The 22,628-nt window shown below is 28.3% G+C and overlaps 1 protein-coding gene across 1 annotated transcript in view; it reads left to right on the top strand.

Moving 5' to 3' along the window:
• Miga (mitoguardin) overlaps positions 1–22,628 on the top strand; it is a 472,130-nt gene that overhangs the window by 415,500 nt on the left and 34,002 nt on the right. Inside the window, exons 2-3 of the mRNA XM_075358217.1 lie at positions 8,993–9,207; positions 21,298–21,405. Coding sequence (XP_075214332.1) covers positions 8,995–9,207; positions 21,298–21,405 — 321 coding nt within the window. The 5' untranslated portion in view covers positions 8,993–8,994. The remainder of the gene's footprint in view (positions 1–8,992; positions 9,208–21,297; positions 21,406–22,628) is intronic.

Genomic DNA, 22,628 nt, shown 5'->3' with positions numbered 1-22,628 from the left:
CATGTTTTTATTTATTTATTTTTTTTTTTGCAGTTTTGTCCCTGGCGATGTTAACATAAAGTATTTTTCACCCCCCCCCCCCCACCAAAAAAAAGATGCTTAAAAATCAAGTTTTTTTTAAAAATAGTATTATTTAAACCAATCAATAGAGTAGTATTGTTTCCATAAAAGAAAAATTGTTTAATTGTATTTTAAATAAATTGGCGGGAAAATTTTACAAGTGGTTTGGAAATTTATTAAAAATGGCAATGGAATTACAATAAAACCCTTTTTCATAAGCCAAAGGAATGTGTTGAGTTATATGAAAACAGTCCTGTTGTCTGGTTTGATACAGGTAGATATTGTTATTTTTTTTAAGAATAAGTAATGATTATTCTTTTTAGGGAATAAATATAAATACAAGGATAAGTTAATATAATTAATTTTTATAAATATTGGTCTACATGATTCGTATTTATGTGCCCCAGATAATGATCTTACATACAGCATATTATTGTATCTTAAAAACTCATTCTAGCATTTTGAGGGAGCCCATGAGTATGACATACTTTATTCAAGAATATATGTAGGAATGATAATATTTATTTATGATTCAGCCACCCTTCATAATATACTATGAAAATAGAATGTTTAACTAAGAAAATGAGTGATTTATATTATTATCTTTGTGTATTGGTTGATAATTTAAAAAATACATTTTCATACAAAATTTTAATTCTCTCGTTGTTTGTTCTTTTATTTATTTATTTTTTGACTCCTTTGATCCTTAATCAGATTTAATATTATGTCTAAAAGAAGCAAAAGTTTCTTTGGAAATATTACTAAAACAACTGTCAAGTCTCAATATTGTGTCCCAAGACTAATCTCTGTGTATGTATAATTCTGTTAGCTAAAATTACTATTTTTTAAGATAGTCATAATTGTTATATGAAATCTAAAAAAATGAAATATTAGTGGGTTTTATGTTTTAGATAAATTTGATGAAGTTTACACTTATTTTTTTCTTTTTATGGTTTATAAAAATATTCTTGTTGATTAAAAAAAAATCTTTATCTTGCAAGCACTCTGTTAAGAAAATAAAATAAAATTATTATGTAATATAAAGAACTGTTCATCTTGTATACCATAAAATTAATTGTTTGAACATATGCTTTTTTCTTGTTTAGAAAAGAAAGAAATAACAAATTGGTGAAGAATTATTGCTGTCGTCTATTATTGTTCAAATGTACTTGAAGAACATTCCTGACATTTCACTCATTAAGACCAATTGGTATAAATGAATATGGGACATTGCATAATTTAGAGTTTATGTAAATGTGCCCTATATTGACTATTATTTATTATAAAATTTAGCTCTTTTTAGTTGTAATTCCTTATAATATTTAACTGTGTAATAATATATACTTGCTTACTTTATTTGCATTACATTATTTTTTGATTTTTATTCCTCTATAAAACTTGTAAAATAAAATTTTACTTGCCACATAAAATTTGTTTGTTTCAGTGACCTAATAGAATTATTTGACATGTAGGCCCTCACTTTAAACTGTAAAAGTAGTTTGCCTCAAAAGTGCCCTTGGTTTTTTGCTCTTATTAATATTTATCATTAATCTCACAATGTATTACAATTTTTTGCCATATCATACCGCTCTTTGCAGATGCACCGTTATATTAAAAAATATTACTGAACAGTATTAAAAAATTCTACTTTAACATTCATTGATATCATTTAGATTATAAATATCTAACTTTTAATAAAAATAAGAAGCATTTATTTACATATTTATGTACAAATAAATTAAAAAATAAAACAAAAATTGATTTTTTAGGTAAAGTTAATTTATTACTTTTTACACAATTGCACAAAAAGGAGTGTCATCTATTTAGGGTGTATGTATGTTTGTTTGACTGTAGCAGCTCAACTGCTGAGCCGATTTTGATGTATGGTTTGAAAATATTAATTAAGCTGGTTAAATACATAACAAGCATAATTATGTCTATCAGATGAATAAGTCGTTTTTGAATAACTCGAATCTCAACACTTCATTCTGAAAAATTCAGAAACCTCAAATCTCGTACGTGTGAAGTTGTCTAACTAATGTTTTTACATGACTGCCCAAAAAGGAATGTAATATATTTAGAATGTATGTGCATATGTTTGACCCACCACAGCAGCTCTACAGTTGAACCAATTCAGATGTATGACCCTGTGTTAGAATCCTTATGTTACTGAGATTGTCATAGGCTGTATAAATATGTGTGTGTGTATGTGTGTGTGTGTGTGTGTACATATAAATAGTACATACAAAATTGTCACCCCTATACTCTTTAATTGTACTATATTAATAATTATCCTCTATTAAAGTGCAATGTTTGTCAGCAATGCTTTTTTTGGCACTCGTGTTTTTTAATTTTTAATGTTTATCTCTGGTTTCTTTTTTTTAATTAACATAATTTAATATATTTATTTTTTATTTTCTTTACTAGTTAAATTTGTTTAACTAATGAAAAATAAGCAATCCCCCATGGGCCAATAAGATGAGGGTTATGTGTATGACATGCAAATGAGGTATAATCTTGTGCAGACTCAAGACTGACCATTCCTGAGATGTATGGTTAATTGAACACCAACCATCAAGGTACATCAGTATCCATTGTCTAGTATTCAAATCTATATAAAAGAAATTAACTTTTATTACAGTTTGAACATCAGAACCTTCAACTTCAAAAATCAGCTGTTAACAATTGATTTGCGACGATGAGTTAACCACTAGATTAGGCTTTTGAGTCATTAATACATAAAAAAAACAGTACTTGAAATAAATATTTAGGCTTTCTCATTCTTGGGAAATTAGGCTTTTCGGTGACCAGCCATATCTTGAGTTGAATTGAATTGTGTTACCATTGATTTTATCCCAATTTATTGGGATAATTAATTCCTTTTTATTCCCTAATTTTGTCAGATCATTTCCTTTAACTGTTTGCCTTTCTAAGAATATCCATTATCTTATAAATCTAGCACATCTATTCTTATCCATTCTTTTTAAGTGAGAGCATCCCTAAAAAAAAGTAATCTCTCTTACAACCTTATCTTCTTTTTTGTTTATATAAACTTATTCCTTTTAATACTTCTTTCCCAAGATCTTACCTTGATTTTATCACTCTAACAAGTCACTAATACAATATCAACAAGAACAGTAACTTATTGTTAAACAATAATAATATCCAACTTTATTAAGCCAGATAACAAAATAGTGTTTTTGAGTAAATTAACACAATACTTCAGCTTATGAAAAAAGAACTTATTATGCTAACATTGCCATTTTTAATAAATTGCTAAACCATTTGAAAAATCTTCCTACCAGTTTATTTAAAAAGTCAGTTGATTAATTTCTATTATGGAAAAAACATTACTCTGTTGATGACTTTTTAAATAATACAAATTAAAAAAAAAAAAACACTTTTATCTGCGCTACTCATGTGTACATAAATATGTGCTCAAACTAATTTTCAATAGCTTTCTTGAATTGGGGATTATTTTTTTCATTTAATGTGGCTTAACATTATTTCATGTGCTTATATTTTAAGTAATTAATATGGACTTTAAACATGTTTATTTTTTAGCTTATAATTTGTTTTTATGTTTAAAGGTTTTCTTCTTATATTGACTTTGTATAACATATTTTCATATACCGATTAGAATAAAAGATTTATTTATTTGCTTTTTTGTTGCTCATATTTGACAACTGTAGCTTAAAGCTGGCAATTTAATACTACAAAATATAAGGAATTTCCATTCAGCTTGTATGTGGGCATTAAATAAAATAAATATTTTATTATGACTGGTAAAATTCACATCAATTAACAAATTCACGTCAAATTAACATCACGTGTAAAATTAATTATAAGATAAAAAACAGGTATGATTAAAGTCTATATTAATTATTTAAAATACACTCATGAAATGATGTTAAAGTAAATTCATTAAATACATTAAGATATTAAATGAAAATAGCTACAGTTTCCAAAGGCATTATTGAAAATTATTTGAGCACATATTTACATACACATTGAATGAGATTCAGAAAATTCTGGTCTTTTTTTGTTTAATTGGTATTTAGAAGTTCATTGACAGAGTAATATTGGTTTTTTAAAGTAGATCTTTTAATCTTATTTTAAATAAATTGGTGGGAATATCTTTTAAATGATCCAATAATAATTTATAAAAAATGGTAACAAAATCATAATAAAATCCTTTTTTGTAAGTTGAATTATTGTGTTGGGTTATACAAAAACAGTTGTGTTGACTGTTTTGATAGAAATGAATATTGTTATTTATTTTTTTTTTAAATAGTGATTTTTCTTCAATAAAGGTAGCACATCCATAAATATAAACACAGGTTTTTTTAACCTTCTTTAGTTACCGGTATTTATTCCATGGTAAATTGATCTTCTTCTTCTTTCACACAAGAATTAGACTTATGCCTGTTTTGAATTCACAATGAGCTACTGCCGTCTTTTACATGATTTTCCAATGTCTCTCCTTCTGCAAGGCTGATAATTTTGTACTTTTATGAGAATTCTATTGTCAGAGATTCTCTCCAGGGTTGCTTCCTTCAATTACAGTAATCTGTCGTTCTTTAATTCAAGCTGTAATTATCCGATTTAGTTCTTATTTCTTCATTCCATACCCAGATCTAATCATGTGACGCCCTTCAGCCTTCTTTGATCTCATCTCCACTGCCTGTATCTTATCTTAGTAGATTGATGCATCTCTAAATTTCTTTTGTCACTATATTTTGGAATGATACAATCTGTTCTAAATATATCAATTCCTCAACAGTGTCAGTGCCTGGATGGTAATGTTTAATATTAGACTTTTACCAAAATAACTTTTAAAATGGTTATTAAGAATGTTTTAAAATAAATTTCAAAGATGTAATTTTTTGCTTATACTTAAGTATTTTATTATTGGAGCTCCTTTGTAAAATAATCTTTCGTTATAAATTGTGTCAGTCCAGATGAGCAGTTTGAAGAGCTCATTTAACATAAAACCAATTTACAATAGAATAAGATTATTTTTTACAAAATTTATCGGCATTTTCATGCCTATATGACAACAATATTTAGGAATAAATTTTAAAATAGAACACACTCAAAAATTATTTTAAAAAAATTAAGTAAAATCTAAAATTAGTCATTCATTATTAAAGATCCATCATCAGTAGATACTTAGGAACTAGTATAAGAAATTAAAAATGACAGTAATTTAATAAAAGAAAAATTTATTACTGTTTAAATAAGTGATACTTACAGAAAACATTATAAATATTTTTTTCTATGTTTCAAAATAAATATAACTATTGACTAAAAACTATGCAGTAGCATTTTATATAATCCTAGTGAAACGTAGAAAGTTAGATAGAAAACAAAAAGATCCAAACTACCAGGTCAGATTGCTGAGCAGGAAGCGCTCCTGCTCAGCAATCTACCTCTCACGTTCCATAAATATTCTTTATTTATTATAATTACACTGGTCTAAAAATAAACATAAAAATCTTGGAACTGATACACAAGTAGGTGACCTTATATCTATTTTTATACTGTTTCTTTTAATCAAATCAAGTTTTTCTCACAAGATTTTTAGTTAACTTCAAAAAAATTAACTTCATGATCTTAGTGTTATTTAAGATGTGATTTTAATCTACCTAATCATTTTACAGATATTTCTTTCTAATAACTATTATTTCCAAGGTAAGAAGAATAAATAAAATTATATATTTTGCAGAAATTGATGTCTACTTAACTGTGAAATTACTTTTTTCTTTTATGTTCTGAGAAGTCTTTTCTCTTTCTAAACACCAGTAGTAGTTGATCACCCACATTGATCATAGATTCATCCCACCTTTCGTGATAATACTAATGATATTTTTAATATATTCTGAAGGAATCTGTCTCCTTGTTCATCACTAACAGCATTTAAACGTAGAAGGAAAAAGGCAAAATTAGAATGTAAAAAAAGGAATTTTCTCTGTCATTCTCCAACCTAAATTTTGCAGTTCACTAAGAATTTTTGTATTAAAAAATCACTATTTTAGCTTTTTTGTTTCCAAGAAAACCTTGAATAACATCTTTGAATTATTTCCATCCTGATTGTTACTTGGGATCAAACTTGTTGCCAAATATATAGTCACATGTTAATTTTTTGATTTCAAGCCTGATAAACATTCCTCCAAGAGGAAAGCAGGGCTGAAGCTTTTGAAATTTGGTGCTATCAAAGATTAGTTTGACTAATCAGATTAGGCTGATGATCTTGTGTGTACAAGATCGTCAGCATAATGGCATCGATCTTGCACACGCTAGAAATTTGTTCCTTCACTGACCTCTTCGTAGAATATTCTCGCTTCAAACTCGTATAATAACACTTTGCTTAGAGCTCTCATACAGAACTCGTATAATAACACCTCACTTAGAACTTTCTCATAGAACTCTATCGTAGCACTCTCTCGCAAACTCTCTTTGCAGACTGACTGTAACTGGCCTTTCCCGGAGTATTAATACTCCTATCCTCTTTACCTGCAGGACCAGACCAATTCAAAGCATGAGAGTGATCATCTGCCCTTACATTTTCCCCATGAGATTCCTACCTTCTTACCCTGATCCTGTAACCTCTTTTTATTGAACAACATCTGTTGTGGGCAGTATTACAAAGAACGATTGTTAAATGGACCTGTTAGCTTTACTAAAAAGGTACCTTTCAGCCCGTTTCTGGATTTGTCCAATTATGATATTTTCTACCACTTTTTTCTTAATTGGCAGAAATCTGTTACTCTGGTTCCTTATATCGGTCTTGTTACAATATGTACTAAGTCACTTATGAATTAATTATTAATCACATTCTTTGGTTTTAATATGGGAGAAAACATGTATATATGTTACTTCAAATGAAAATTAACAATTTCTGAAAACACTCTCAGTATGAAAAACTTTTATCTTGTTAAAATTTATTATGGCAATTATGACAGTTATAATTCTTTAACTAAAGTATGCAATAAAAACTCCACCATAAAAATAATCATGTACAGGTTAACAATTAAAAAGTGAAGAATCATTGTTTTGTCTGTACAAGTTTGAGCTAATATTTTACAGTAGCATGTAATTAGGGATCAGTCATGTAAGAAATCAGATATGAGCAAAGATGTATGCTAAACAATGCTAATGAGTTTATTTATATTTATATACTAACATTATAATGATACAATAGATAAATTTAGATGTTAGTAACTTGAAAATGTGACACGATAAAGTATTTTGGAGTATTTATATTTTGATTTAGCAAGAAAAATATTACATAAAACTCACTTCCTTTTCTGTTCCAAAAATTGCATTGACCATTATTATTACTTTATCACTGAAATTTTTTCTTTTATTTTTGTCAAGTTTTTTAGATATTTTATTGCAATTTTTTAATATCAAATGATGATTATTTAACAATCAAAGTGTTCTTTTAGCTTTAGATTGTTATTCCTTTAATAAAGAATATTTGTGTATTTTTTATTTTCATGTTTATTACAAAAGGTATTTAGCATTGCTCTTTCTTTTTATTTAATATTTAGGAACTTTAACCACTGTATTATTCATCTCAAATGGCAATGAATGCTGAAGGTTGCTAATGATCAACAATAATTTATCAAAGTACCACAAATTAATCTACTGATGTTAGTCTAAGCATATTTGAATTGTTATATTAATGTTACATATTCTATTCCATTCAAATAAACATCTTTTTTTTATGCTACAACCTTTTTAGTTTTTGGCTTCCTCAACAATCATTTTTCAAGCCTCTCTATCAGTCATTAGCACTCTATATCCTCTCACACCCATCAAAACCAGATCCTTGATAATATTATCCACCCATTTCTTCCTTAGCTGACCCTTTTTTCTTCTTCTGTGCAATCTTTCTTTATATATTATTTTGATCACCCTGGTTGTCTTCATTCTTTCAAGGGCCCTAGCCAAATTATTCTGAAGACCTTTATAAATTTGACAATTCCATTCGTCCAGTTCTTAAACATATAAATTATAGAGAAAAACAGATTTGACTGGTTGATTAGGAACAAGGATAATTGACCTGACTTCACTCGGTTGGTACCTGAGTAATTAGTTTATCTTTTTGTATAATCTTCCAAGTGAGAAACAGAGTCCTTGGACAATTCCACAAGCACATCAGGTCACTATCAGAGGGATAGAGGAAACTTTATTTGAGTTTAGAGGAAACTCAAATAAAGAAGCAGTTGCCTGCTGGCTACCAAAACAGCTGATTGAACTCCTACAGAATTTATTTAAGGAATAGGGAATGAAAGTTAAATGATCAGGAAAGGAACAATCAACCTATAGAGGGACTGCCTCTGTTTGGAATAATCCATTTTTTGCTTAGGAGTTTTGATACCTTAAATGTATTAAGATAACTAAGTTTTCCAAATTAAAAATAGTTTTTACGTATGTATTATTATTGTTCACCAACTTCTTGACTATCATTATCAGATATTTCCTATTAAAAAAAAAAAAAAAAAAAAAAATAGAGTCTACCTTCAATAAATCATGTAAAATTAAATGGGGTTTTTTGTTGATGGTTCACCACATAATCTCTAAGTTTGGTGCATAGGAATATGGAATGGAAATTTTTTGTAGACTAAAGATGCCATGCCTGACCAGGATCCAAACCCAGGATTTTTGGGTTAACTTTGGGTCTGTTCTACCATGAAGGTTGGCGGAAAAAAGACATTAAAATATATTATCTAAAATGTTTAAAAAAATTGAACCCTGGGAGTTTTGTGAAATTTTTATACAGAGAAAAATAGGTTAGGACTGTAATTTTCAATTAGATTTTAGATTTTCTTCACAAATGTTCAGAAATTGCACAACATGATGAATTTTTTCATGTATTTATTTTTGAATTTCATATCAGTTTATTATTTATATCTACTTTTAGGAATGGAAGCACTGGAAATCAGTATCAAGTATTGGGAAGATGCACTTGATGCTTATCGCAATTCTGCTAGTTCTGCTGCAGCTGGAAGCACTGCTGGTACTACTGCATTGGCTCTTACTTCCGAAGAGGAGGCTGAGTTCTATCGTGAACTTGAAAAATTATTGGATGGTGCTTATCAGCTCCAGGGACAGTGTGAACTTTTGTTTCTTGACCAGGTAAAAATTAATCAGAATTTATATTATAATTTTTAATGAATTTTAATTTTATTTAACTACAGCAGTTTTCTTTAATGTTATAAACAAAAAGAGATGAATGTAGATGAACTACGGCATTTTTTGTAAGGATAATCTGTTAATGGCTAATGAAAATTAGTAGTATGTATCTATATAAGTGAAAGACATGTTTAAAGTTTTGTAATAATGAAATAGTGTAGTTATTATTTGCCTAATCTCTTCCAGAAATACTTTTGATGTAAAACAAATATTTTTGTGCATTTTTTTTTGGTACTATTAGGTTTTAAGTAAAAAAATTCTACATTCTTTTTACCTTTTGTCCTCCATTATTTCTGGAACCAAAGACTTGAAAAATACTAAAATTTTATTTGCAAATTACACTGAGATTGGTAAATAAACATTATTGATGCCATTCAATTTAGCATAAAGGAGATCGAAGGTGTGCTTTCTCTCATTATATTCATAGAATCTAGCCATATATGGTTTCTGATTATGGAGGCTACAGATAATTAGTGTAGCATTTTTGATTTGGGGTGTAAAGGAAACTATTCCTTATTTTTGAAGTGAGTGTAACTGTAGTTTACTAATCTGTGGATCATTAGCTTGCGATGTGTTGATTAATAGAACACAACCAAATGGTAGTCAGTATCTTTATTTTTTCAAATATTCCAAAAAAAATTCCCTTTCCATTCCTAATGTTTATTTCAGACTCTAACTGCATGCCACTTTTTCTTCGTTTCTGTTTCCTTTATTTCTTAACACTCCATGTTAGGGCTTGAACAGCATTACAGTGGATTTTGTATCTATACCATCCCACAATCTTAATATATCTGAGAAATTTTTCATATTTTATCTCCCTGAATTTTGCTTGCTCACACTCTCTCTCAGTTCTTAGTTTGAGAAATACTTCAAATCAAACCTGAATAATTTTTTGAAATTTTCTGTTAAAATAATCCTTTCCCTAGAGTTTTACTTGCACCTGCTCTTTCTCGTTTTCTACTTTATATTTTTTTTCTTTTTCTGTGTATTCTCTACTTGAATGTACTTTACATTCAAGTAGGCAAAATATTTGGTAAAGGAACGTTTTTACTTGTTCTGTCTGATTCAAAAATGAAAAGGATTTGATTTATTTTGAAAATTTCATAACTTACTACCTGTATGTCTAGCCAAGAAGTTCATTGTACTTTGTTTCAAAGAGACTGCTTATTTGTTACTTTTTAAAACAAACTGTACTAAATAGTATCTAATGAAATAAACAAATCAATTGGATGGGCGAATGATGGCATAATTTACTAATTCAGATGGGTGTATTTTTCAAAATTTTGATTCCCTTTGGAGGGTCCCCCTGATGTCAAAATTTTCTAAAGACATCCCCCGTAATTTTTTATGGAGAACTCGAATCAGGTAGCAAACTTGAAAGGTGAATAGTCTGGATTCACTTGAACTGAATAGTCTGGATTCTCCTGATCTGAACTGGTATATTACTTAGCATAATTTCAGCCAAAATTATATCTACATTTTCTTACATTTCTTGTACTCTTGTAAGAGAGAGCATATGTTCTCATATTTCATACAGATCTATAGATGTTAGTTTCACGAACAGAGGATACCTGTCTGGTTCATACACAAGATACAGTGTTAAAATAAACAACATTTTGACTACATTCTTGTCAATATTTCAGTCGATTTCAAGACCAAATAAATGCTGCAACATCTGAAAGTGGATGTAGTGTCATGAAATTTGATAATTGTTTGTTTTAAGATTCTGTAAATAACAATTAAATGTTACATTCGACAATTATATTTATAACAATGTGCATTTTGTATTCCAGTTTTATTACCAGGTGTTATTAATGTACTTTTAATTTTCTTTTTGTTTGTCCTAAATTTTTAATTAAAAATTTTTTTAAAGTTATTTAATTAAAACTATCAACTTATTAAAATAACAATCATTTGATGTTTTAAGATATTTTCATTTTTACTTTCTAGGTTAAACTCTTATAGTTCTACAATTTACTATTTAATGAAAGTATACTAATCAGGTCAAATTTTACATGTTGGTGTTGTACATTTTGCAGATCTTGACCCCCTTCTAACAAAAAAAGACAATTTTAACATTGAAAAATAACTAAAAAATATATGTACATATGTTGGTCTGTTTGATATTGGCCTGTTGCTTGGTATCTCTGGACTAGATGTTGAAATTATTATAATGATTTCTGTATATGGTTCAGGTCCCATGTAGACCATGACCTCATGGGTCCTGTATCTGAAAATTTTACTTAATAGGGTAGTTAAATTTTTTTCACATAATTTAATATCACTTAGGTAGCTAAGAAAGTCTTAATAACCTAGTTAGGAAAGTCTAATGTATCTTAGTTAACAGTAAGTAATTTTTTTCTTTAGTTTTAATTTTGCTTTACATCTTCAGACTGAATTATTTGATTTTTGTGCCTTTTTTATGTTGATTTGTGAACATGGGTCATTGATACCGTTTTAGTTTGGTTAAAAGTGATGAAGGAGATGATATAATATATAATGACCATGTTTCCCGTATCTGAAAATTCTTTTTAAGGGGTAGACCAGTTTTTTAATATACTGTAATATCTCTTAAGAGACTTTTTTATCAGCAGAGCAATATGTTTAGTACATACAAAACCAGTTAATATTAGTAGCAAGTAAACAGCGGTAATTATATTGGTTTATACTAGATGATGAAGTTATTAAAGTTAAGTCCTCATTAATAATCTTCCTCCTTCCTTAAGTAGAAATCTACTAAGGGCAAAGCCCTCAGTAACCATAACTTTCCTGGCTTTTTTAAAATTAAAAACTGATTAGTTTGTCATTTTAGAAATTTGATACCTTTAAATAATTTTCATTACTGCCTGTCATGGATAAAAACGTAGTAAATAAAATGTGTACATAGCAAATGATTAAATCATATACGTGCATCTGTGTGGCATAGTTAAGTACAATAGTAAAAATAATAAGGTACTTTATATTTATTTTTATTTTTGAAACAAATTTTATCAGAGATTATGTACAAAGAAATAATCAAGAAAGTCTCTCTAACAATGTGTGACTAATCATAAATTAATTGCTCATTCAGAGTTTTTAATATTTTTATTTTTCTTACCTGGTATTTTAGATATTGTTTATTGAATTTATAATGACTGTTATATATAGTTTATAACTGACCTACTTTTATGCAAATTGTTTCTTTTTGTTTCTATAACAGTGAAAGATTACAAATTAAACCAATTATGAATGCATTGCTTGTTTTCTGATATTTTGATTGTATTATATAAATAAAATTCCATGTTAAGAATGGAATTTTAAATTAATTTATAATATTTTAAAATAAGTTATTTGAATTTTAAATTCAAATTTAATTTTTATATATTAATTAAATTTATCTTTAATTTTATTCTACTTATTGTTCTAATCTAATGTTCAGAATATCTGCATACACATGTATGTGCGCACAAACAAACAAACAAACACACACACACACACTAGTCTGTTGAATGAATTGATGCATTTTATTACTCCTTTCTATTGTGTGCTAATTTCCTATCTCCAGTATAACTCTTACATTCTATATTCTCACTTAACTGGTTCATCTATTCTAAAACAAAATTCAGTCAGCCTCGATGTCTTAATCTGACCAACCTACTTTTTTCTTTTTTTTTACAAGATCTTTCACTCTTCTCTAAAAAATTTTAAGTCTCACTTTATATTCTATCAACCCACCTAAATTTTAGCATTCCATTAGAGTACCAGATTTTAAAACCTCCATCCATTGTTTTTCTGCCTTCCCTATAGATCACATTTTGTTATCATAAAGTACTTAACATAGATATTTTTTTATTTTATTTTTAAATATATTTTTGATACTAGCAATTTTTTCTATCACGCCGCCCTTGCTTGATATTTTTTATACTTAGTCATTCTTCATAATTTTACCACCTAATATATCAAATTCCACAACTTCTGGTAAAAGTTTTGGTCTTGTATTTTCGTATACCAATATCTAGGATCTTCCTTTTTGTTACATTTTATTTTCTTTGTTTACTTTTAAATTCACTTTTGGTCCTGGGTATGAAAGTAATCCATCTATGGACATAATATAATATTTAGAGAAGTTCATCTGTGAGTTTGGATTAGGTTTTGGATCTTAGAACCTTCGACTTAGAAAATCACTAGTTAAAACACTGATTTGCAACAACAATTTTACCACAAGATCAACCCAGTAAGTCTCTTTTCTAAACAAAATAAATTTTAGAGACTTTAAAGAGCATAGGAAGTCTTGAAATCTGTAACAGTTTAGGAATTCAAAAAATTATTTACTGGATGAATTGTAACTAACTTTAAAAATGGATAAACCAACAAGATGCTTCTCAAGTAGATGTTATATTACTAATCATATGAATAGAATTCTTATTAATGATAATATTTCTTAGTCCATAAAGAAAAATTTTTGAGTGTTTTATTAGATGCTAAATTCTCTTGGAATGATTAAATTGATTTCATTTGTAATAAAATTAAACTGTACTGTTATTTTTAAACCTTAATAAAACGCTAAGTTTGTCATCATTATTAAACATTATTATGTTTACATACATTACTGTCTGAAATATAATATCATTTCTTGAGACTTGCTCAAAAAATCAGAAGGAGTATTCAAAATAGAAAAATGACTGCCAGGTCATTGCTTACACACATAAATATGAGTTATGTAGATATTTGGTAAATTAAAAATGTTGATTTATCTTTGTATTTATGTCTATTAATGTACAATCTTTGTTAAAATCAATAATCACTTATTCCTAAAAAAAAATAACATATACACCTTATCAAACCAGATAACAGTATTGTTTTTTTTTTTTTTTTTTTTGTGCAACACAACATATTACCTCCGGCTTACCAGAAAAGGTCATACTGTGCGTACATTGTCATTAATATTAAAGTGCCAAACCACTTAAATAATTTTCTCAACATCATCTTCATACAGTTTGTTTAAAATACTATTAAAAGAGTTTTTTAAAGACACAATATTACTTTGTCAATTAATTTTTAAATCATATGAATTAAACAACACTGCCCAACAAAATCGTTTTTTTTTAATCTTATCTTCACTTCATGAATCAAATCTTACTAATTTTGGGTTGAGAAAAACAAATATGACAAAGAAAAATTTTTATTACCTCTGGTTTCTGTGATATACAATAGGTGGTAGTATTTTATTTTAACAGATTAAGAGAAAACTATACATTCTAATTACATATACAAACAACGTAGACAGTCCATTTGACATTTTTTTATGACAGTTACATTCTAAGAGTTCTTAATTGATGAAAGAATACCTGGTAGTTGGTTGGGTCTGAAGAGAATCCTGTGATGGCTTCATGAGATTGTTGTCTTTTGGTTTTCCTCTTGTAAATGAGTTCCAGAGCATCCCAACACACAGACCAGCAGTAATCTGAAAGCATTGCTTCATTCCAATGGCCCTGATATCTTTGTTCCATTACAGAAATATCCTGATGGAATCTTTCTTCATGTTTATCACTGACAATTCTACAAATAGGAGGAAAAGTCCAGGTGTGAGTGGAGAAAATGGATTTTAAGGGACATGTTGCATCTGAGTTTTTGGTATTTTTGCAGAAGTACTGTTACCAACTGACTAGTTTTCATCTCTTTTGTTGCCTGAAAATCCATGAATGACTCCCTTTAAGGCTTCCCAAACTTCCTTTTCTTTCCCCTCCAAAATTCGGTCAAACACAGGATTCTTTACAAGTTGTCAAATATGTGCCCCAACAAAAATACCTTTCCTAACTTTTGCATCACTTAATGTAGAAAATTCGTCTATTAAGTACTTAAAGGCCTGTCCTTCTCGGTTTATACTTTTGACAAAATTTTTCATCAAACCCAGCTTTATGTGAAGGGGTGGAAGAACATCTTTTGGGTCCACGAGAGGCTTGGCAACAACATCTTTCTCCCTAGAGTTAAGATTTCTTGCAGGCCAGCTTGCTTGAATGTAATGTGATTTCCTATCACTACTGTCCCACATACATAAAAAGCAGCAGTATTTAGTATAACTCAGTTGCATTCCTAAGAATACAGCGATGACTATTAGATCGCCACAGATTTTCTACTTGTGTTCAGCATATTTCATTGAGTCTAGGAGGATTGCCATGTTTTCATAAGGCTCCTTCATATGAATTCAGTGATGAAAAAAATAATAGGAAACCACTTCTCTTCTCATTTTTCCTTAGTAAATCTGATATAGAGTCTTGTTATTGTTGAGAGTAGCTAAGGTGTCTTTCATGTAAACTGTTTGTTGCCTTAATCCGTTCAGCTATACCACCTTCATTTTTCATGTGAACTGCATGACCAACAGCAATAGAAGGAAGACAGTTGCCATTGTGAAGTAATACAGTTTTAAAATTAAGCTTGTCAGAGTCTATGAATAGCCTCCAATCAGTTGGATCATGATTCAAATATTTCATCAAGCCATTAACGCAGCAAACAGCAAGATTGTTTTTCTTCTCAAAAAAGCAGATCCCTATGACGATGTCTGTACTGTGAGACCCTGATATCATGTTGGAGAAGATTCCATTGCTGTAGTCTTGACCCTAGAAGTTCTACCTTCTCCTTCAACAAATCAAGGTCTTGAATGAGATCGCTCAATTCTGCTTGACTGAGTTTGTGTGGTTTATTATCTTTTTCATCAAAATCAGAGTCAAGGGATATAGAAGGCTGTTGGGTTCTTCTTCTTCCACACTGTCTTCATTTTCTACTTCAAGTTCATAATTTTCGGGTGGAGTAGGAAATTGTAAACTATCTGAATGTGGAATAGGTCGAGTAGCAGATGGAAGATTAGGGTATTGAACTGTTCCTCTTTTCTTCATTGACATTCCTGCCTTTATAGGTGGAGTCAAGCAGAAATAGCAGTTTTTGTAGGCTCCCGCCAAATCATAGGTACAACAAAAACCATAGATTGTTTTTTTGTTTTTCAGCCATTCTTGTAGTATAAATGAATAAGAGTTTCAACATGTATTTGGAGCCCATGACTTATCCTGGTCCCCTACTTTCATACCAAAATAATGCTGACAGGCATTATTATTAACACAGTCTTCACAAGAGGCATCAGATTGTGTTTCTGTGACGAAAATGTTATTTCACCACAAATGTAACAAAAATTATTCACTGAATTTACACACTTTCGCAGAATTTTGATTTAACAAATTTTTCAGTTCAAACGTACTCAAAAACCAGAAATTCTGCATTAATTAGAACACAAACAATATGAAAATTACAGACACAGCAATAGTAATAATATTTATAACCTGCTGGAAAATGTTGTGTTTTGTCATTTAACAGGTGTGACAACTCCAAAAACAAAACTTACCCCAAACTAAAAATGTAGGTCGGGTAAAAAATGACATGTCGTGGTATCTCTAAAGCAATTGCTAATGAGTAATTTTTATGGTGATTTTTTAAATCAGCAGATGGAAATACATAAGAATAAGCTATTTTTCAGCCTGAAACACTTTTATTGTCGGGCAGTGTAACTTTAAAAAATCTGAATTGTCTGCATTCAACATATATATTATATAGAGTTGTTTTAATGTCAAATGTATTTAATTCATGGAATTACTTATTACGTGCTCAAATAATTTTTATTAATATCTTTTGAATTATGAATTATTTTTTATATTTTAAATAATTAATATGAACTCTAATCAGATCTTTTTAATATTTTATAATTAATGGTTTATTTTGTGATACTTTTCTGATCTAGGTTTACCTTGGTTTTCATTGACTGACCCAGGCAAATGCTGGGTCAATTCCTTTTTCTTAATCAGTGAAGTAGGATTTATACTTGTTCCTGATGTGATCTACATAATGTATTATTATGCGCTGATCAGAATAAAAGTTTTATTTATTTTACTCCATTTGGAATTTTTTTAAGCCTATTTAAATATTATTTATGGAACCTTTTGAAATAACTTTAAATTATGTTCTTAAATTTGAATATTTCTTTTATATAGTGTATTATGATCGTGATATGGATATCTTCATTCTTTTAAACTAAAGTTTTAAAATTTGTAACATTTTTCAAGTATTATGTAAATGCAAAATATCAATAAAACAAAGGATATAAAAACCTGCCTACATGATTATATTTGTTTTATTTAAGAACTATATGATATCATTTGTTTAATTTAAAAAATGTTTTAAAACTTAAAACATGATGAGGCACCACATACAATATTTTAATCATACTTCTCTGAATAAGCTACACATCTAAACTTGCAGGAATATGCGGAATAAAAACTTTGTCTTAAATGTTTGAAATAGAAGAGTTTTAAGATGTTAGATCAGAATCAGTTTCATATGTAGTTGATCTGAGACTGTACAAGACTACACTTTATTTACATTCATACATATCCTCATTCATCTGAAGTAATACCTTACGGTGGTTCTGGCAGCTAAAAATAGAAAAAGAAAGAAAAAAAAGAAAAGATCAGATAATCTTGGTGGTCAATTATTTGACCTCCACCCATTCCAAGCAATCATAGTACATTTGAAATAAAAGTAAACCTTAGAACGGAAATGTGGTGGTGGTTCACTATTTTATTGAAAAATAAATTTTCTGTTATTATCTTGTAACTGTGGTTAGGTTTAAGTTAACTTATGTTTAAGTGAGTAGGTAGTTACTGATGTCATTTATAATTTGTCAAGCAAGTAAGAAAAGGCAATATATTTTTAATATAAGTTACATCATAAATTATATACATCCTTATTTAGTGTTTCACCAACTCATGCAGATATAATATCTCTTAACCTAAATTTTTAGTAATTTAGCTTATCATTCAGGTGGAAAATAGCTTTATCATTAAAAATAATTTTATCAAGCAGATTTTTTTTCAGTCTCCATTGTGCCAATCATTTCAATAAAAATTTACATCATGTATCTTTAAACTGTTACTCAGAGCTTTTTTCAGTTATAATCTGTGCGATATAAACTTCAAATAATCTTCAAAATGTTTAAAAATTGAAATTACTCAGTTGTAAAAAAGCCACTTTAACTGATTTCTTTAGACTATGAATATATATGCAGAATGATTCAGGAGGAAAGATTCTACAGGAATGATTTGGGAATTGATTCTACAGCTTGAATACGGAAAAAATTCATGCAAACATATGTCTGAAAACACTTTGTTATTGAGTTACAGCTAGAAAAAAGTTTCACCTGGATTTCAGTTTCTCGGTGAATTAGGTCATACTGAAATTTTAAGGTGTTATGTAAGGAGTAAGCTTTATGGGTAATTCTATAACAGTGTGTTAACATATGTTTGTATAAACATTTTTCCTTATTTCAAGCTCTAGAATTGGCTACCAAATTATTTCCCTTTACTCCTGAATCATTCTCTAGATTAGGCCAAATTAACAGATAAAAAGTTTTGTTACTGTGTTTCCTTTTTGATGATTTGATTAATATTTATGGCTAATAATTTTATGTGATACGTTATTCTATTATGTATATTTATTATATAATTCAGATGCAATAAGAGAATAATAGGTGACTTGGTGCAAGACACAAATCATTCCTGAAAATAGCATTGTCATTTACAAAAGTAATATGCATCCCATGTTTATTAAGGAGGTTTAGGAGTAAAGTGGTTTACTTTCTTCCCTGAACTGAATATGGTGTTGTAAACCAAAATGCCAGTTCTATTCAACTGCAGATTATTTTCAGCCAAAAATTTCACTCTATTTACCATAGGGACTGGATATATTTTAAACATCATTAATCTCAGAGAAAGTAACTTTACGACTAATGCCACTTTCAGGTACTTATTGTATCATGGCCATAAGAAAAAATGGAACAAATAGTGTAAAGCAAATAATTAATGTATGCCCAGGGCATTCAATTAAAAACAGGAAACTATAATTGTATGTATCATTTTAACTTTTTGTTACTATTCTTTTAAAGTGACTGATACAATAAAATTTTATTATTTGTAAATGAATTATTTTTATTCAATAATATTATTTTACAACTGAGTGATGTATTTGTTATTTTTGTATATAGATCTGTTTTCTATTTATATATCACTTATATATAAAAGGAAACAAAATAGAATTAATCTGTTACACCTGCTGCAGAAATTTTCTTTAAAATAATAATAAAACTGGCTTCAGTGGATATTAAAAATAAAACATAATATTTTTCAAAGCAATATATACAAGTACATTTATCATTCACTTATTACATTTGATGCTAATTCAAAAATGTGACATTTAAAGATTTGAAAAATCATTACTTTTAAATTTTTAGTGCTTTTCTTGTAGTCAACGTTTTTTTTTGTAGTAGTTTTAAAATTATCTTAGCTTTAGTTTCATTTAGCTATTAAATAAGGGTTTTTTTATTTAACTACAAAAATATTTTACCTATGTAAAAAAGAATTCTTTAAAAAAGAACAGCCTGCACCTTTTTAAATATAAGAAAAGGAATAGAGAAAAATAACAAAGAGATGACTATTCCCAATTGTGATCACAGAGATTGGATCAGGTTCTCTGAAATGTAGCAATATGTATTATTACTTCCTTTAGCTTATATTTACATTCATATAAAATATAAAGTCAAACTTTTTTCAAACAAATTTTTCTTATCTACTTTTTTTAATGAAACATTTCAAACTAATTTTCTAGAAATTTCCATTGAGAATACTTTGAATATCAGAATGATATCTGGCTACCTAAATTATTATGCTGTAACAAATCAATGCAAAGCAATAATAAAGAAAAAAATATATATATATAATCTTTAGTTTATCTATGTAGACCGTCTCATTTTTTATTTCAAACATATTTTTTTATAAGTAGAAGAAATTTACTGTTTTTCTACTAGAGAAACTTTCTTTACAGAATAACAGTAGAATAACTTCAATAAATACATTTGGTAAAAAGCAAGTCATGAATATACATAAAAATATATGAATATGTATTTATAGTTCTTCTTTCTTCTTTAAGTCTGTGTATAGCTCAAGGCCATTTACTAAAATGCAAAACACCATCTGTGTGTATTATAATCATCTTCATTTCACAGTCCTTACTTCTCCATAATGGTCATAACATCATTAATCCAGCTCTTCCTTGGCCGACATTTCTTTCTCCATCTGCTAGGAATTCAGGACCAAATTTTTTGAGCTATCTTACTCTTATCTATACATCAGATTGCTCTCTTCCACTTTATCCATCAAAAGTGATTTCCTGTTTATTTTTTTTAGCTATCATCATTTCTTACTTGGTCTAAGATAGTTGGTTAACAATTCCTTCTCTAAAACTCATCTGCATGGTAATCATTCTACTTTTAAGTCTTGAAGAGAGTCCATATTTTAGATCCATATGTAGAGAAACTTTCAACAAGAGGGCAACAACTTTAAACAAGACATTCCATAAATATTGATTTAAGAGCTTGGTGATCATTCTATTTTTACCAACTTTTTCCAAAAAATCAATATCTGGCTTCTATCTGATGTTAGAATAGTATCCATATATTTAAACTTACTAATTTTATTTTTCCTTCATTTGTAAAAATATCTTGTCCTGTATTTCCAATTATTATATAGTACATATTTTTTTCACCTACAGTCCATAAGCACACTCTTCGATAAGTTTTCTTATCATGTATTCTATATCTTGTTCATCCTCGGCTAGTACCACTTGATCATCCACAAATAAAATTGTATGAATAAGCTCTTCACCTACAGTCATGACTCCCATCTTAACAAATTTTTTTGGCAAGTATCTAAGAAAAAAATTAATGTAAGTCTTAAAGAGAGCTTGAGATAATGGACATCCTTGTCAAATACCTTTTTTCATTAATAAAAAAATCTAAATAGTTAGCTCCTATCTTTTTTTTTATATTTCTTATTCTCAAATTGAGAATCTGTTCCTTTTTTTGAAATTTAAATGGTTTTTTATTGGTTAATTTTATTTATTATTATTTAAAACAATATAATTCTGTACTTTAATTATTATTATTGTTTTGTGTTTCAGCGCTCTGTTTTATTCCGTGCTGATAGTGTTTCTACACGCCTTGGAGCCGATTCAGAAGTTCGTACTGATTACTCGTCTCCAGAATCATTTGTTTCTGCCCAGGATGAGGTAATTTTATGATTTTATTTTTTCATTAGATTAAATCTAATTGCACTCTAAATATTTTTGTTATTTAATCACTGGAAATCAGTATTTATTTAATTTTAATTTGTAAATACCTATTATAGTTGTATAAATTTGTAAAAGCAACTTTCTTGTTTTTTAGATGTTTAAAAGTTAGTAATCTTTCTTTATTATACCAAGTTGTTCCAATTTGTAAATCCTAACTTTTTGTTTACTAATAGTTAAAGTGTCCTTGCTAATTCAATCAGGAGAGATAATTGATTGAATGCTTTAAGTATTTCCCAGTTTGATTACCATGATTTGAAATGGTCAGATATTGATTTCAATTGTTCTATAGTTACCAACTCGCAAACACTTATTAACAACACTCAATCCATTCATAAATTACAATAGCTGTGCATTATAAATGTTGTTAATATAGCTGAGAAAATTCACAAAACCAGGTGGATCAAAAGAAGATCCACTGAGGTTCAGAACTTAAATAGAAAATATAGGGTTAAATCTGGCAGTGATGTTGCTATACTTTCTTGACGTTTGTATAAAAATTAAAATTTGATCCTTTTCTATTGATTTATTTTCAATTCTTTAATCATCTTGGTAGATTGATATCACCTTGGTAGATTAATTAAATAACCAAATAAAATTATTATTGCAGTATTTTTAACAAATTATAATGTTAAGTTTTAATTAACATGTAATTAACAAGTTTTAATTAAGCATGAATAAATATTCATGCTTAACTAATGTAAAACAGAATAAAATTACATATTTTTCTTATTCATACATCAACAGCAGGCTGATGCGCAATATACAGTTACTGATGGATGATAATGAATTTTTCAGCTTCTAAAGAAATGGGAGTCTGACCAGTACTTGTACTCAGAACCTTTTGTTGAAAAGCAGAGATGATACCATTCTGCTTTGGAGATTGGTATATGAGGTCATGAGATCACCACAGAGATAACAGCAAAATTAAAATCTAAACTTAAACAAGTTTTTATAATATGTTGCAGTGATATAAAATAATACATAACTGATCACTTTTTTGCTTTTTAATTATTAATTTATTATATAAAACAAGGAAATTTAAATAAACGTGTAAACTGATTAAACCTACCTACGACAGAAAAATGCTTAGCTGTTACTAAATTAAAATATTTAAAGAATTGAAAATTAGAGATTATCAAAAGAACACTTGAGCGGTTTCT

This window comes from Lycorma delicatula, chromosome 2, assembly GCF_047948215.1.
Source record: "Lycorma delicatula isolate Av1 chromosome 2, ASM4794821v1, whole genome shotgun sequence".
Lineage (NCBI taxonomy): Eukaryota > Metazoa > Arthropoda > Insecta > Hemiptera > Fulgoridae > Lycorma > Lycorma delicatula.
The sequence above is the reverse complement of the archived record's forward strand: the minus strand, read 5'-3'. Positions and strand labels throughout refer to the sequence as shown.